Source organism: Lipomyces chichibuensis (genome assembly GCF_038497645.1).
Source record: "Lipomyces chichibuensis strain CBS 12929 unplaced genomic scaffold V1513scaffold_46, whole genome shotgun sequence".
Classification (NCBI taxonomy): domain Eukaryota; kingdom Fungi; phylum Ascomycota; class Lipomycetes; order Lipomycetales; family Lipomycetaceae; genus Lipomyces; species Lipomyces chichibuensis.
In genome coordinates, this window is record NW_027117498.1 from 68,087 (window position 1) to 84,249 (window position 16,163).

Consider the following 16,163-nt stretch of genomic DNA (forward strand, 5'->3'; position numbering starts at 1 on the left):
GAAACGGGTTAGGGCTGTTTGTGTATCTTTGCGTCAAGTTTTAGGCCGTAAATTATTGTTATATAGCTCTGGTCGGTCCCATCGGCGCATTGAATAAATTCGGGTTCACTTATAGCCGATATGTCTGGAATCAATCCTTTTGTTAAGAGGCGAATAAGGCGATCAAGGTGGATATGACGTCGACTCTACTCTATCCGGTGTGTTGGCATTCATACGATCGAGCCAAGCCAATAGTTCGCCTACACAAACCGTAGCGCGCCTTGTCGAAAGTGGACCTGTGCCGGTCAGAAATTGCTTGGAAGATCGGCGCATGGACGGCGCGAACTCATCACGTAACTATATAAAAAACCACTCCCCACCACAAAATGAATAGAAGTAACAAACTAACACCTCACCAATCCTTCTCTAACAACACAAATTTGACTATCGCGAGGTGAATTATCTATCAAGGATTGAAAATTAGGCATATAACTAATGCAGAATTAGGAATGTCGCATATATTTCGAACTATAGTCTGGGGGGGTTATTTCCCCATTATTATGACATTGCTATACTTGTTCGGAACAGTTTCAGCTTATGACCGTGGTAGACTGTGCATTAGTGCAGTGTACCATTTAATGGACGCTGACCCTTTTGGTAATGGCGATTGGGGTACAGCAGTAGAAGAATGTGGTTTACTTGTTTACCAAGAAGGTGTCGATCTTAACTTGAAGCCAATCAGCCTTCTGGTCACTGACGTAGATGGGTCTGCTAAAGTCTCAACAACGTTCAAAGTTGGTCTTCACATCTGTACAGTCCATGGAACATGGGATTCAACACTTTCTGACCCACCGTCGGCACCATCCATTTCGAAGATTACATGTAGTGGCACAAATCGAGTTTGGCCTATAACTTCGTCAGATGCAGGCTATCGTAAATCTCTTAGTCGCCCTCAATCGCCTAATATTATGGATGCCTATGAGCTGTTCGGAATGTATTGCGGATCATACTAAAGTGACGGAAGAACTGGTTTGTGGTTAGGATTAGGGTTAGTAATATATATACACATAGTTAAGCGCATAGAGTTCAGGGGCTGAACCACGGGGCGACTTTGGCCCGCACGAGGCAAACAATCGAGCACATGGTTCAGCTTTCTAAGTACCGCCGAATTTGGCGGTACTTTTTCTTTGCAGTATTTTAAAATCAAATTCAAATTTGGAGTGGACATCTCTGTGGGTGCAGACCATATGGAGATTTGCGGGAAAATCGTCAGCGACTGCAATAGGGCTATGAATATCATAGCACGTAGAAGATATAGTCCTAGGCTACGATCAGGGTTCAGGGTTTCTGTCCTTGTGCCGTAAATACCACGCCGATCATAGTGGGATTGCGTGTTTAGCTTCAAGTCGTTACTTCCTAGGGGTTACCGTTCGGTGATCGCTACCAAATTTACCACATGCTTTCCATCTGGCAGGGATCAAGGCGAACTTTCAGGGCAATCATGCGATTCGCTTGCAGACCAATGCAGTTACGCTCATCCAGAAAGTTCGCAATAATGGCAAAAGGATCACCGAATCCGCCGACAAAGTGCTTGCGAAGTCAGTCACTCTCGCGAGAGTGTATATTGTGATCGCAAGCGAACATACACGACTGCGAACTCAGAACTCAAGGTGTAGCTTCCTGTATACCTAGATTCGTACAGCTGCCCTGTCGAACATGAGATTACTGGAACTATTTGCGGGACTGGATATTATGAATTGTCCGTGAGACTGGTCAACATTGAGACTAAGACTCTCAGCCTCCCTTCCACATTGCCAAGTGAGCCAAATTCAAAATGTAATACCTAGCGATTGCTCTCACAAGTGTGCGGCTCGGATGTGACGTAGATTAACGTCAGATAGACATGAGGGTTGGTGCGGCGCTACACCCCTGAATCCAAACCGGCCAGTTATTGGCAACTCAAGTATTTCAGTTTCTGACTGCGCATCTGCGCATATGCAGGACTTCCTGAGCTGCCTAGAAATCTGAGCATTCCATCGCTGTGCGCTACTTCTGACTTTGTAAAGCTGTTGATTATCGGTTTACTGGCTGTCGCTGACATTATGAGTGTCGTTGACAATCTGGAAAATATGGATCGACAACTGACGATCGTCCGCCATCACATGTCACGCAGAGATATATATTAAGCAATGACCCTAAAGAGACTATCATGACGGCAAAGAGATATTGCAAGCCTAGCTCCAGCGACAAGACCAACCAGCCGACACCGTACACTAATGCAACGCACAAAACTGATTGGCATTGTTAGACGATCCCTCTCACCGGATACGCAGGTGGAGGTGCCTGCTACTCGAGAGGAGTACTATCAAGTGTGCGAGGTAATGGAAAGCTAAGAGATAAAGTGCGTATTGTGCAAGTCTGCGTGTTTGAAATCTACTGACCAAAGCTGAAGGCATCCTCAACTGTTGTACGACAGTGCTAGGAGTGTTGCCATAGTCATCGCTGCACCAAGTCCACGTCACAGTGGAATGGCAAGCGAACTAATGGTCCAAATTAAGGATGAAGTCAGGCAGGGAGTAGACTCTGCTATTTCTCCACTTGGACGGATGAAACGGGGACACGGGCCGCCAGTCACGGGCTTACGACGAGGGCATGGGACACGGCATTATCGTATACAGAAATCGACGATAATGATACATTAATGATTGCCATTGAGGTTGGAGTCTCTCAGTCACATGAAGGTTTGCGAGCCGCAATCTCTTGGTCCGTCTGCGCTTTGCATTGCCGATTGGGAATTGGGATGTCCATAAACGAAGGTAGCCGGGGCCTGAAGCCAACCATAAGGTACTACGACTCAGTTAGTGACATCGACGGCGCAATTGAGCGGATTAGAAGAGAGTTCCGTGACCAGCTGAAACAAAATCCGTATGGGACACCTTGTCAATGATGGCGTGACTTTGTTTGGTCGAGTAGAAAGCGTCGTGCTCCAGACTTTGCGATGCCCACCTGAAGGCTGTGCTCCGGAGACTCTGCTCGATCCCACGCAGTCTTTCGTACGTGATAACTAGCGGCTTGTGTAATTGAGAGCTAAGGAACTAGTTAGAAGTGGTGCATTCGTTGGAATGGACATACCTCCGAACCAGGATGAGGTCGTACTGGGAGACTGTATTCCCAGTCATGTCCTTAGTGATGAGCAGATAGAGGCCAGGCCAGTGAACTTTTTTCGCCGCGACTGGTTCGAAGCAAAATTTCGTATCTCCATGTTGCGGTACGCATTGCAGCGTCTGCGGGCCAAGGCTCTAGTTCGACAGTCCTGAGTTATATGTCTTTTCATCTGTAAAATCTGTTTGTCTTTTAATCTGAATCTAGAGAATAATGGCCACTCTATCCAGCCGTACTCTCCTCATTCGAATACTTCACTAGGCCCTAACAGCGAGTATTTTTATTTGCACGATCTGTTTTTGAGTGATCATAAATTCAGTCTTGTCTCATCCGTGTCCATATCCGTGTCCATATCCGTGTCCATATCCGTGTCCATATCCGTATCCGTATCCACCACGGATATCCACGGATATATCCGTTATCCGTCTATCGTGCCAATCCATAGATCATCAGTCGACGAAAGATGATTTAGGTATGTCGCGTCCATCGAACTCTAGCCAAAATATAATACCTGCCTAGGCGATGAAGCGAATTTGCTATCGTTAGAGATGTGTTTTCTTATGTCGGAAACAAGACTGTTACTAGCAGAGGATTATATTGAAAACCACGAAGAATCGCTTGATGCCCAATCTGCCTTTCAAAATTGGACTATAGACTTGCTATTGTTTTAATGATTGCAAAGCTCTATTGCGTTAGATATGTGAACAACAGGAAGACCATTCCGCGCAGTACAAATCCTTGATCTTCTACTATCATGACCATAACCCAAATATTTCGCAAGAAGTTTAGAGTCTACCCCGAAATTCTAGTTAACTGCAGAAAGAGAACAGTACAAGCAATGGGTTGAGGACATGTCTTGCGCTGAGTGGAGAGATAATTGGTGCATGACCTATGGCACGTTTGTACCGATCTTTTCCAAACGTCACTACTAACGGCGATATTTTTTGATCACAAGTCGAATTATTCATTTAATGTTCAGGTATGTCGACCCCCTCTTGCATTGAAGACACGGATAACAATGTAAGCTTGTCTGCACTTCCGATGGCAAGATAATTGACTACGTCGTCGGAATTCCTGGATCTAGACATGACAATTGTGTCTGAAGTTGACAAGACTACTTAGTAAGCATGATACTCTCTTGCAGGAAAATGATATGTGTTGGGCAGACTCAGGCTACCCGTTGTACAAGTGGCTTCCCACACCTTTCAAAATGCCAGAGACGGAACGTGTTGACAATGCTTACTTATCTTTCTCTTTCTCTGGGATTTATCTTCCCGGCCAACAGCGGAGATGAAATGGTGAAGGTGATTTCGAGGACGACGACGACTCAAAAATAGAAAGATCAATAGGCATTCCTGGCGTTGATACAGCCTCAGTAGCAGCGGTGTCTCTGTTGTTGACCAGCCGAACAAGCTCAAAGTAATACGGACATAATACTTTCTTTTCGGCTGCCAACAATCGCAATCAGATGAAAATGTCCTGCACGCACGCAGTGTCTTTCTACTTACCCATATATTTGCATGCGCCATAAGTGGATTCTTAAATGCGTTCCTGTAGGAGGCTACCACAGTGGCATTATCTAAATGTTCATTGTATTCAGAAAATTCGCTCAATACCGCCACAGCTATTTCTCTAAAGACAGCTTGCTTCGACTGCCCCGCGGTCGCTTAGCCAGGCTGTGGCAGGACGGCCCGACGAGCCCGCTCATCTTGAAATCCCCTATTTGAGGTCGTCAATCGGGTTAAAAGTGTTGATAATTGGTACGAAAAACTCAAAGTGGTAGTCGGGAGTGTCTACCAAGAAAACTTTGAGCGGGTATTCCGAGTGCCTTTTGATCGGCGTGTTGGGTCTTAGTGAAGTGATGCGCCAATGCACCAACACGGAGTGTAAAGTAGGCGACAGAGAGGAGAGAGTCCTGGTTCAAATGAAAATCACAATCAAAACAAACAAGGACTTCGACTGCGTTCAGACAAATATTTGGAACCTACCCACTTCGTCTGCACTCTACGAGTGTCGTTCTCCAACGTCACATCAACCTACGTTAATATTACATCATGAGTCTCGCTGACGGTGAAGCCGATCAACCCTCGTGGACCAGCTCTCGCGAAGCCGCGTGGCAAGCAATCACTACACGCGAGGGCGCAGCGGCCCCAGACACCAAATCGAGAGGCGACATAAATTCCACAAGGAGGCTACGGCCAAGAAGGACAATATCCAAACAAGTCTCCGCAAAGAATAGAGGGTTTACCTAAGGGGAAAGGCCGAATGGAGACTGAGATATCCGAAATACGCAAAATCCTACGTGGGCCCCTACCAAAGTGACTCGGTGCTAGAGTTCATAGTATCTGAGGACGGTTACAAGTGGATCATCGAAAATAGAGAGAAGTCAAACCGAAAGTGAGGGCCAACTGATTCTTTCTAGCTCCCGATACTGACTGAGCGACAACTACCAGGTACAGGGTATGGTATGATGGCGAGACTCACAAGGTTACAATTAATTGCTGCCCGAGCTACCTCCACGAACGGACGAGCGTCATGGTTATTGACAGTATGGTGGACGAAGCCGGAAAGGTGATGCGCAACGCCGGAGTAAGCGATGACGTTATCTCGAGAGTACAAAATGTCGGGCATCTGACGACTTCTTCGCATTCTCTTAGAAGCAGGAAGTCATACAAGGAACCAGATGGGCTAATTGTATTTGAGGGGGGAGATATAGATCGGAGAAGAATTGCTTTAGAAGTCGGCTTTTCACAGTCGTGCTCCAGCCTTCGACGGGCCACTTTGTGGTGGATCGAGCAAAAGAAAGCGGCCATAGCAGTGATGTTGTGTCTGACGGAAGTTGACAGAAGTTCGGGGAAGATCCATCGCGAATTTGGGACCGTCCAGGAGCTCAACGCGGAATTGAAAACAATCAGCAGTGAATTTTACAGACAACGGAGAGAGGGGCCTCGCCTATTCGCGCCGTTGGAGTATAATGGATATAAATGGTTTGGTACCCTTAGTGATGCGTTCTTCGAGACGTATCGCGAGACCGACTCCGGCGTGATGAGGAGCGAGCCAGTGGTAAGTCCCACGAACAAATCCCAGCGTTTGTGAAAAACGAGATACAATTCTCTAACAAATGGAACCAGTACCTTGTTAAGGATGGAGTCCATGTCACTAACGCTATTCCGCGTGATTTATCGGTCACAGTGGGTGGACTTTGTTCCCCACGATTGGCTGAGTGACGACAATATCAGACGCTTAACTGTGAACTTTCTCCAGTCGCAGGCTTTCATGGAAGGGTTGTCTAACGCAATAGTTGAAACTGCACTCAACAGAGTGGAGGACAGTTCTGAAGTTCGGGAATAGTGACGCCATTTACGCTCGCTAACAACCGCTTCCGATTTCATTCTCGCTAACATTCGTATATTAAAACAATACTGGAGACTAATATTGCTGACGACTGATTACTATAGAGGTACTGAAGTACCATTGAGTTGGAAATCAGTGTTCATTTTCACACATACAGGGATTATGGCTTGAGTGATGGAAAGTTTAGTAATTTATTCATTATTCTTCCTGAATTCGAAGCTTCTTTTAGTGGCTCAATAAATTAAAGCCCCAGCGCTGAAAAGGCGCAAAGTGCTAGTTGGCTTTATATATATACGCCCAATCAATTAAATCCGGTTCACGACAGCCAAATTGCATAAATACTTGTGGAACGTGGCTAAAAATGACTACTATTGCGCCGTCTACATATCCTTTACACCAGCGAGCCTTCCAGATGCTTGTCATCCCACTGCCATCTAGCCGCCTCGATATTGGCCTCTCGTCAACTGTAGGCCCCGACGACGGCAGCCTTGGATTACGCCCACTCTATGTGAGGAGTGCAGTTACGTTGCTATCCGCTTCTGCGCAGTGGTCTAAACCACGACCATGCACCATCTCTCCGTGCGGCTCATTACGATGGAACAGTCGGACAGTCGGGCATGGGGGCAGACTAGGTGATGCTGACGACTGAGTAGGAACTGAGATTGCAGTGGACTTATATCTGTAATCCAGAAGTCAAGAATTTGTTTCCGGCAGGGGTCCTTGCCACTTTTTAGGACAGTTGTTGTCAATATAATCCCATTTCCACTGCGGAGACGATGCTGACACTAGTGATCTCTCCGTCAAACTATAGTACCTATCCAATTAAGAGCCCGACCAGAGTTGCAGCAAAGACTCATGAAAGGATTATTAATGAAGGTACACTTTACTGTCTCACTTGTTCAAGTAACAAGTCTATTGCTGGTAGCACCCTATCAATATCAGCGACGCATCTTTCTGTTACTAAGATAGTGTGAGAAATATATGATAGATCTGAAACAAGACTGTTTTGTCGCCACTGTTGCATTTCTAATTCTGTAGGTGTTGTCAATATACGTGTATTATTTTCTAAAGCAAGAGCTCTGGGATCCGTAAGAAATAGGAAGGAGTGAGCTGCCAAGTTGATAATATGACCGTTACAAAAGAAGTCTGTGATGTCGAGGGTTGTATGTGATTTCATATTGATCGAAAAGGACAGTCAGTGATAAAGGTAGACGAAAGAACTTTTAGGGTTTCCGCTCAAACTGAAAACCGAGAGCTGCAGAGACAAGCTGCGTCGCATTTAACAAATGAGATTTTTGATTGTAGCGGTTACTACTTTCATTTGCGACGCTGCAAAGAAAGGCTAAACGGACCGAGTTCATTCTGACTTGCTCTCGCTCGCAAGAAAGAAAAACTGAGCGAGATCCGGCGACTGTACAGCGATATACAAGTAAGGCCAAATATTTTCATACGTCTACTAAGAAATATTGCGTCGATTGACTAACTCTATCTCTCCTTTAGCTATGAAAGATTTTTTTGATTGTCGAGGCGAACTTCGTATAGCTTTTTCGAAATCGAATCGAACTGCTACAATAACTTACGACCACAAGTGTCATACAGAAACGCCAAAATTTCATGTCACCGAAGAGGTACACCTGTATATCCAACGACTAATCTATCAGAATCTGATCCAAATGGCGGACAGTCCTCAGCTTAAGAATACCGACTTGCACTCGATCACTAGGCAGCAAGTCTACAACATCTGGCTCTCATATACTAGAAAAGAGTGGGAAAGAGACGCCGCTGATGACTTCAGATCTGCACAGCTGCTGTTGGAAGGACAGGAAGGCTATCGATTAATTGAAGAACTTCAAGAGCCTGGAGTTTCATTGGCGTTTATTACTCCGTGTTTCAGCGATAGCCTTAAATTCGATCGTGCGAAAATGACAGAGGTATTTATTGACTCAACATTTGGCACTAACAAGCATGGATACGAGCTCTACTGCGTTCTTACGGAGTATGACCTTGTCTCTCTACCTCTATCCTACTTGCTACTAGATACACGTGGCGTCCAGGAGGTATGCAAGAGGGGAACCCGGCTGACAGCGTGGTCGACCGCGTTACGAGCTGCAGGCTAAATCCGAATGTTGTTCATACAGACAAGGACTTTGCAGGTAATATATATTAGTCTCACCTTGGTATTCGTGTTCTAATTACTTGCTTTGGTAGAGGTGACAGCCGCTAGCCTAGCGTTTAAAAGAAACAACGACAGATATAATCATCATTTATGCCTATGGCATAGCCTGCGAGCCATTCATCAATATATCACAGGAAAAATGAAAAGCAAGGGCTTTGATTCCATCGATAATACTAGGAATTCTACCCGGTTGACATCTTTGCCTCAGTATCTGCATTTTCTGTCCGTGGAGTCTGGCTGGATCCTGTCGAATGGCCAGTCAAAGCAATGTACCCAGGACCAAGCGCGAACCTTGCGGGCCATGATAAAGCGTCATTTACTAAGACATCCTATCTTGCCAAGCCCTTTTCTTGACAGCGAAGGCACGCCGGCGCCGGAAGGGCTGCAGTATCAGACATATGAAGAAATCCATTGCGGCTCGAGCAAATAAATGCTGGAATATTGCAAGTCTATTGATTAGCCGAAAATATTTAGGTATTTTTGGAATAACTGGTACCGGCCCGGCTTCAAAAATGTTGGTTCGAGATGGGAAATTGCGTCACTTTGTGGCCAACCAGGCTCCAGTGCGACGATACCAATTTCTCGAACTACAATGAGATTGGAAAGTCATTGGAGAATTCTCAAGAAGGATTATGCGTCACGATTCGTTATGCCCAGACTTGATCTCCTGGCTTACATTATCTGTACTCGGTTAGTTCGTTCTCGTACTCACTTGTATTTACAAGTAGAGGCAGGGCGCGAGAAACCCAGCGTGTACAAAGACTTCGTGTTTTATGGAGAAAATGTGCTGAATCCATCAATCAGGACACTATAGTAAAACGCGACGTAGTTATATCGTGCGGACAAGGATCGTGGTTGTGCGGCTGTCCGGCATTCGTTCTGAATTCGCGATATCTGTGCAAGCACTTGGTATCCTTTTATTCCTGTCCACAAGCTGATGGCAATGGAAGGTTTCTCGTGCAACCGCCACCAGCATATAGCCCCCAGCTCTTTCAGGAACGTTTGCCGCTGATCAAGTTCAGCGACCGTGACATTACTATCAGTTCGGGCGAGGACTTGAGTGACTGTGTTGACGACGATGATCCGAGGTCATTCTCCTATGCCGAGGAGTTGGAATCACTCGAACTTGTACTGGCGGAAGACCCTGAGGCCGCCGAAGAGAATGATGAAGATATTCGGGAGTTTATGCAGGTCGTGAATTGGGCTTCCGGTCTAGCGTGCGAGTCCAATCCGAGAATGCAGCGTGCTTTCTATCTCTACTTCTCGAATAACGCGGCATCGTTCCTTGCGGAGTTCAAAGGGCCATACGAAGAGGCCGTTGGAATATCGCGCTCAGTCTCTAGTAATACCATGAGAAAGGCTCCCAAGTCATATTATTACAGTCGACCACAGAACCAATGTCGAATGTCTCGTGACGAATGAGTTTGCATTAGAGCTCATATCCACACTTGTGGTCGTCAGTTACTTACGCTGATAGATTCGATTTCGCCGTACTAGTACATAATTTTTTTCTAAATTCTCATTATTCGTGGTGACATTTATAATGTATGAAAGATGTCTTAAGAAATGCGCTGAGGACCAGAGAGTTTGTGCCAGTCTCCTTTTAGAATAGCGCAAAATGTTTTACTGATCGGTACGACAGGTACCATCATCTTGCAATATGTTAGCATTCAGGGCCTTGTACCACATTTTCCTTAAAGTTTTAGGGTTGGATTAGGTTCCATTTACTTCAGCCGCAGACTGGTGTTCAACGCAACTGCGACGCGTCGGATATTGATCGATATTTTGATGACGGTGTCATTAGCCTGGCAAATACTAATACTAAGGCTAATGAGAACTGGCTCTTTGCGCCCATAAAGGCGAGTACCCCAAATGGCAAGAGCTGCTCGGGATTTCTTACCGCTGCCAGCATCTTGAGTTGCTTGTGAGCGGCTCTTCAGCCGCGGTAGCTAGGGATTTGTTGGGACTGCGGAGGCACCGAATGAACGGGGAAACTATGAGGCTCTTAACATTGCTAAAGAATTCCTATAACAGTTTGGATAAGTAGTATTGAAGTCACAGTAGGGAAGTTGAACGTTGTAATTGTTTTTTTAAAGCTTCGTGCTTCGGCGCGTGTCGCTATTGCTTCTTTTTCTTAAATTGTTCCTGCCTTCGGTTTTCTTTGCCTAGTTCTTGCTATGATTTTAATATAAATAGACCCACATTTGAGTTTTTATAACTAAAAAATATAATTATTAACATAGTCATTCACTGTTATCATACGATTGGACGACTGAGCAAAGGCTTATAATCGCGTGATCTATCCGTGGATACTACAGATACGGATATGGATAAAGCCAAAATATCTGGATATGGGATACGGGATACGGATATGGATATTTTACCTGGATATGGATACGGATATGGATATGGAAAATTTGGCCTGGATATTATCCGTGCCGATCCCTAGCGAGTTTCTTTATGCGATCAATCGCCATTCATGGCGTTTGCGCACGCTAATTCCACCTACTTGCTTAGGTGCTGCTTTCTAGCTTCTGACCGGCTCTCACTTTGATTACAGTGATGCTGATTGGCCAGTGTGGCGCTCTCAAAGAAACCTCACACTCACAATTACGGTTGAGCCCTAGTAACGCACTGGTCAAAATCGCCTAATGAGCCAACAATCCGTGCATCTGGGAGAATACCACTCCATCCCTGAGGACGCCAGTCCGGGCCTCGTTTTTTTGAAAAACTTCCTACCTGTCCTGGACAGTCTGGATGAGAATGTGTCGATTGCGCCGTTTGTTTCGCCAAACGCACGCTTTATTATGGGCGACACCGTCACCTCTGTGGACAAATTTGCTACTATGGCTCGCATTCGCAGTGCCAAGTTGAGCTTCTTCTGCCATTGCGTCAAGCATGCATGGGACATAGCGGGGCCGTCGGCGACCGACGGCAGTGGCAGCAAGCGTACCGTTCTTTACGAGTCTGTCAGCATCACTAAGTTCAAGGACGATCCGCAGCAAGTCGCGGTCGAAGTGGCGGAGTTCAACGTGATCGAACTAGAGTCTACAGAGTCAGATCCCAGCAAGTTTGTGGCTGTCGAGCTCAGATCTTATTTGGATCCGAAACCAGTCTTACTCCGCCGTGAGCAAATGCAGTCTAGGAGCGCCAAAGACTAGGCTGTTCCATCAGGTTTCTCTAGGCCAAAGACGGCAAATCAACTGCGATAACAACGAGCAAGTCTACAAAGATTACGGCAGTTAATTTTTTTGCGAAAGCAAATACTCCTAAGAATACCGAGGTGGAGCAGGAAATACGAGTCAGGGGAATATAGATTATTTAAATAATTGTTGAATATGAACCTTTGTTACTGAACCAGGGATTTGACAGGGGAGGAATGATATCTTTTAAGAGATCCACCGTAATGTGCAGACACTTGGTTCGCAATTCTAACTGAATGTCCGCTTGAAGCCGTGCATGAGCTCCAGCATCATGGCGCCGAGTCGGAATAGGGTAAAACTGGCCATAACGGCATATGCTTTCATTAAAATACGCCATTCAATGGACGTATCACACTGCTCATGAATGCTTTCAATAACACCTGACCAGTCGCAATCGATTGCTAGCTTTGCCAACGCGGGATAAATTTCTCAAATGTTGCATTTGAAACGAGATACGTCATATGGGCCAGACTGACCGTCAACCGGCGCCAGACCCTGCAGAGAAGCCGTACAGGTTAAGAACTTAAATATTTCAAGGTATTTGGCAAGCATCAAAGTGCAGTATAGGAATGCTTGGCCTTTGTGGATTGCTCCAGATCTATGATGGCGCCGCATTAAGAGCGTATTCGCATGATGCGCCCCTATAAATCCTTATCATACAGATAGAAACCCTGAACCCTTGTACGGAGTGCCTCACTTTATCGGCTACTATTACCCTAGCCCCATCGACCAAGTTTCGGACCTCTGAATCGTACCTTACATCTTTATAGACGTACTCCAATTAGAGCTGTACAACGTACCGCGGAGGTGTCGACACATATTCGCTTCAGAACGACTACGCATATACATAATTCTAGGTACTGTGGCCAAGATAGTAGACTGGAAATGGTGACAGCAGCCTGAAGTCCGCTTTGCCTTCAACTACTGCGGTACTGCGCCGTACGTCCAACTACTTACCGAGCCTTGCGTCAGCCACCACATATGACCTTTCATCCACCTCAACGCAACTTTGCTCTGCTCCGCAAATTAGGACTGCACCTGAGGATTTTGTGCACCTTCGAGGCTCAAGGGTTCAGGGTTTCTATCCGGCTATTTACTGCCGTGCGCGCCGCGGCCATCATCTAGCTGTTCATCGATCATCAAGTCTAGCATTGCCAACATGGGTTTCCAAGACAAGCTCGTCGTATCTTCGCCGCCAGGTAATGGACTGGACAAGGACAATGATGCTCTTCGCACTGCGGCTAAGCCGGAATCGGCCCCACCGTCATATAATCCTGAAGACCTAATCACACCTCTTACAAACCTGAATCTAGCTCAGCCCGCCTCGCAACAGCCTCCGTCTATTGATCAATGTATTGCACACTTGAAGCTGCTGACCGCCCTCGCAAATCTCCGGGAAGACATCAGCACATCAGAATCCCTCTTCGGACTCTCGGATTCCCTTGCGGAGAAGCTTACAGACCCCGACAAACAAGAGGTTTTGCCGAAGATTCGGGAGAAGCGATGGCAAGTATATGTCTCCAGGGCAGTGGAGAGATTCAGAGTTTGGTGGGAGAAGTGTCTGCCATCATCGGGCCAGATGCTCCAACAAAAGGACCTGAGCTCGCAGGGACACTTTGATTTAATCACGCAGAAAGGGAGAGTCATCAACTGGGGCCTTGATCGCGCTCCTCCATTAGGTAGCGTTCCGATCCTTTTCAACGGCTGGTTCAAATATTAACGAGATTTCAGATGTCCTGATGGTCTTACATTCTTTCATGCTCAATCCTCGCGCATTCTTTGAAGATTGCATTCGCCAAGGGAAGATGGATGTGTGGGTTACAGGTCTCCCATGGGCGCTGATTAATACTTGCATTGATAACAGCTCGTTCGACTACGTTGCCACTGACGAAGCAAGATCCAATTTTGAAGAAATGACTGGCCTCGCTTGGGATAATCTTCACGATCCACCATCTGGGCGAGTACCTTGCCCGAGAGGCCATCCGATATATTGCCCGTGGACTGATGCTGTCGTTGGCGACCCAAAGAGACCCTTCGAGCAGGGCAAAGGCTATGCGGACAGATCATTCACCGCAACGTGCGACCAATGCAATTTCACCACCAATCACGAGATTTTGAAATTACAAAAATTCCGACGCGATCTCCAGGCTCTTCTAAAAGACGACGTTCCAATGCCGGGAACAATCCTTTCTCAAGAGGGAAAGCCAGACAAGGCGCTGAAGCCTGACCTCAAGCGACACGAAATGCTCTTCCCCAACCGGATCATCATTGCCGGATTAAAGACGCTGCTTATCGAGATTACGGACAACGTTCAAGTGGGGAAGTCGACTGTAACGGATATTCGCGATGCCATTGACAGAGCAATTAGAGACGCATCCCTCGTCCGAAAGGCCAATGGCACCCTTTCCAGTACGCTATTGCGGAAGGAGAAGATTGCGATTCGACGCATGATGTCCAGATATTGGGACAACTGGTCGCCTTTTGCACTCGATCTTGTTGGCGCCGTCATGCGACAAGGGACTTTCGTTGAGAAGATGGCTAATATTGACTGGATCCATTCACCGGCCCTCGCTTCAACCATGGCCCGCCTCATCAAGAAGTACCAAACATTCTTCCTCATCATGGCCGGCAACCCAAACCAAGTTGCTGTCCCTACTCTCGATGTCGATCTCGCATGGCATACACATCAGCTTAGCCCTGCCAGATACTATTCTTACTCCGTGGCCAAGACAAACGTTTTCATCGACCATGATGACAAAATCGAAGAAACCAAGCTGTCCGATGCTTTCAAGTGGACCTCCCGAATGTATCAGAAGTTGACCGGCGGAGAGATCTATAGCGAATGCACTTGCTGGTACTGCGAGGCTATCCGTGAATCTCATACGTCTACCGCTGGACGGCTGTTCTCAAGCTCGGAACGAAACGCGCAAACAGCTCTAAATCAACTTCACGACAACTCTGGAGTGTCTGACGATCCCAATAAAAACGCCCATATCAGTGCTCACAATGCCGTGAAGACGGATTCCGCAGCGGCCAGCACGGCTGCCGCAGTCAAAGCTGCTCAGCTGGAGGCTTCATATCAGAAAGCGTGTCGACGAGCGAAGAAAAGGGGCAGAAACCCACCAAGAAGGGATGACGACATGTTCGGCTACTACTATGCCTGGGGCTACCCTCTCTATTATCCCGGACTGTTCTATGCGCCTTACATGGCCCCGATGGCTATCACGGGAGAAATGTATCCCTGTAACCCATCATGTATGTCAGCAACACAAGGGGCAGCGGGCAACTGTTGTCAAGGAACGTGTGGTGCTGGCGTGGCAGCAGGCGGCAGTTGCGGGGGCGCTTCTGGTAAGTACGATCTGAATATACAGAGTGATTGAGGAGGCTAATGTTGTGTTAAGGCGCGTGTGCTGGAGGCTCTGCAGGCAAGTAGTCTGAATGATGCACTAGAAATTGTAGTTAACATTTTCCAGGAGGCTGTGGTGCAGGAGGCTGCGGAGGCGGTGCATGCGGAGGCGGTGGTGGAGGGTTAGTTTTCGAAAGATCTATGTCTTTGCTGAACAGGTTGCTAACGTACTCTTAGATGCGGCGGTGGAGGTGGCGGCGGTGGGGTAAGCGTGCTCATTTCCCAGCAGACTTTGCTATTATGGCAGGCCTGTTGGACTCTGGATTGATATTATACTAACATGTGATTCGGTGCAGTGCGGCGGAGGCGGAGGCAACTAAACAAGAATCCTACGTACCTGTTAGTTTACGAATTGAGTTAGGGACGGATTCGCAGGTAGGTCGTGTAAAGGAGACTGGGCGAGCTGAATTCACTTCTGTATCGGAATGCTACTTTACGACAGAAGCGTGATTTGGCGTCATCTGGAAGATTTATGAAGGGTTTCAACTGTGGCATGAGCGCGAACACTGCTGCCTCGTTCGGCCAGGACCAGGAGCGTTCGCGCATCTTCAACACATCTGCCATTTCCGAGACGCAAATTCCGCTCCGCGGCATCATTAGGCAGAATTGGAAGGCGAGAGCGAAATAGAGGAACATGAGAGTGTGCTTTTAGGAGGAAGAAGTGGTAGATAGGAGACTTGGAGGACTCTGTACAGTCCTAATGCGTGTTCTACAGGGAGCTCAGAGTAATCTATAATTGACTTTTCGTACTCCACGTGCCAGTTCCGCTTTTTGTATGCGTTTTGTCGTCGCCTGAATAGAATCTATTACACTACTAGTCATGAAGGTTCAGATTGAGCTGAAAAGTTGAGTTGAGGACAAATTTAGTATACACCGATACACA

General features: G+C 46.8%; 6 protein-coding genes across 6 annotated transcripts; all 6 read left to right on the forward strand.

Annotated features, from left to right (window-relative positions):
• Positions 1-290: 290 nt before the first annotated feature.
• On the forward strand, positions 291-1,125 carry V1513DRAFT_452282 (uncharacterized protein). The gene is made up of 2 exons (XM_066899102.1): positions 291-433; positions 487-1,125. The coding sequence occupies exon 2, from the start codon at positions 489-491 to the stop codon at positions 990-992; it is 504 nt and encodes a 167-aa protein (XP_066751232.1). The 5' UTR covers positions 291-433; positions 487-488; the 3' UTR covers positions 993-1,125.
• Positions 1,126-2,081: 956 nt separating this feature from the next.
• V1513DRAFT_460588 (uncharacterized protein) lies at positions 2,082-3,296 on the forward strand (the record flags this gene model as incomplete). Its single annotated transcript, XM_066899845.1, has 7 exons — positions 2,082-2,143; positions 2,201-2,350; positions 2,432-2,502; positions 2,553-2,742; positions 2,800-2,918; positions 2,950-3,032; positions 3,072-3,296. 7 exons carry the CDS (start codon positions 2,082-2,084, stop codon positions 3,294-3,296), a joined length of 900 nt encoding a protein of 299 aa, XP_066751233.1.
• Positions 3,297-5,676: 2,380 nt separating this feature from the next.
• V1513DRAFT_433764 (uncharacterized protein) lies at positions 5,677-6,492 on the forward strand (the record flags this gene model as incomplete). Its single annotated transcript, XM_066896449.1, has 3 exons — positions 5,677-6,204; positions 6,273-6,332; positions 6,406-6,492. 3 exons carry the CDS (start codon positions 5,677-5,679, stop codon positions 6,490-6,492), a joined length of 675 nt encoding a protein of 224 aa, XP_066751234.1.
• Positions 6,493-7,621: 1,129 nt separating this feature from the next.
• Positions 7,622-10,093, forward strand: V1513DRAFT_460596 (uncharacterized protein; the record flags this gene model as incomplete). The annotated part of the gene is made up of 9 exons (XM_066899847.1): positions 7,622-7,658; positions 7,707-7,850; positions 7,880-7,924; positions 7,996-8,552; positions 8,639-8,648; positions 8,704-9,058; positions 9,146-9,455; positions 9,501-9,536; positions 9,575-10,093. The coding sequence occupies 9 exons, from the start codon at positions 7,622-7,624 to the stop codon at positions 10,091-10,093; spliced, it is 2,013 nt and encodes a 670-aa protein (XP_066751235.1).
• A 1,003-nt stretch (positions 10,094-11,096) lies between these two features.
• V1513DRAFT_452295 (uncharacterized protein) lies at positions 11,097-12,168 on the forward strand. The gene has a single exon (XM_066899103.1). It carries the CDS (start codon positions 11,323-11,325, stop codon positions 11,830-11,832), a length of 510 nt encoding a protein of 169 aa, XP_066751236.1. The 5' UTR covers positions 11,097-11,322; the 3' UTR covers positions 11,833-12,168.
• A 365-nt stretch (positions 12,169-12,533) lies between these two features.
• V1513DRAFT_452298 (uncharacterized protein) lies at positions 12,534-15,390 on the forward strand. Its single transcript, XM_066899104.1, has 3 exons — positions 12,534-13,553; positions 13,606-15,222; positions 15,276-15,390. The coding sequence occupies exons 1-3, from the start codon at positions 13,034-13,036 to the stop codon at positions 15,305-15,307; spliced, it is 2,169 nt and encodes a 722-aa protein (XP_066751237.1). The 5' UTR covers positions 12,534-13,033; the 3' UTR covers positions 15,308-15,390.
• Positions 15,391-16,163: the final 773 nt, after the last annotated feature.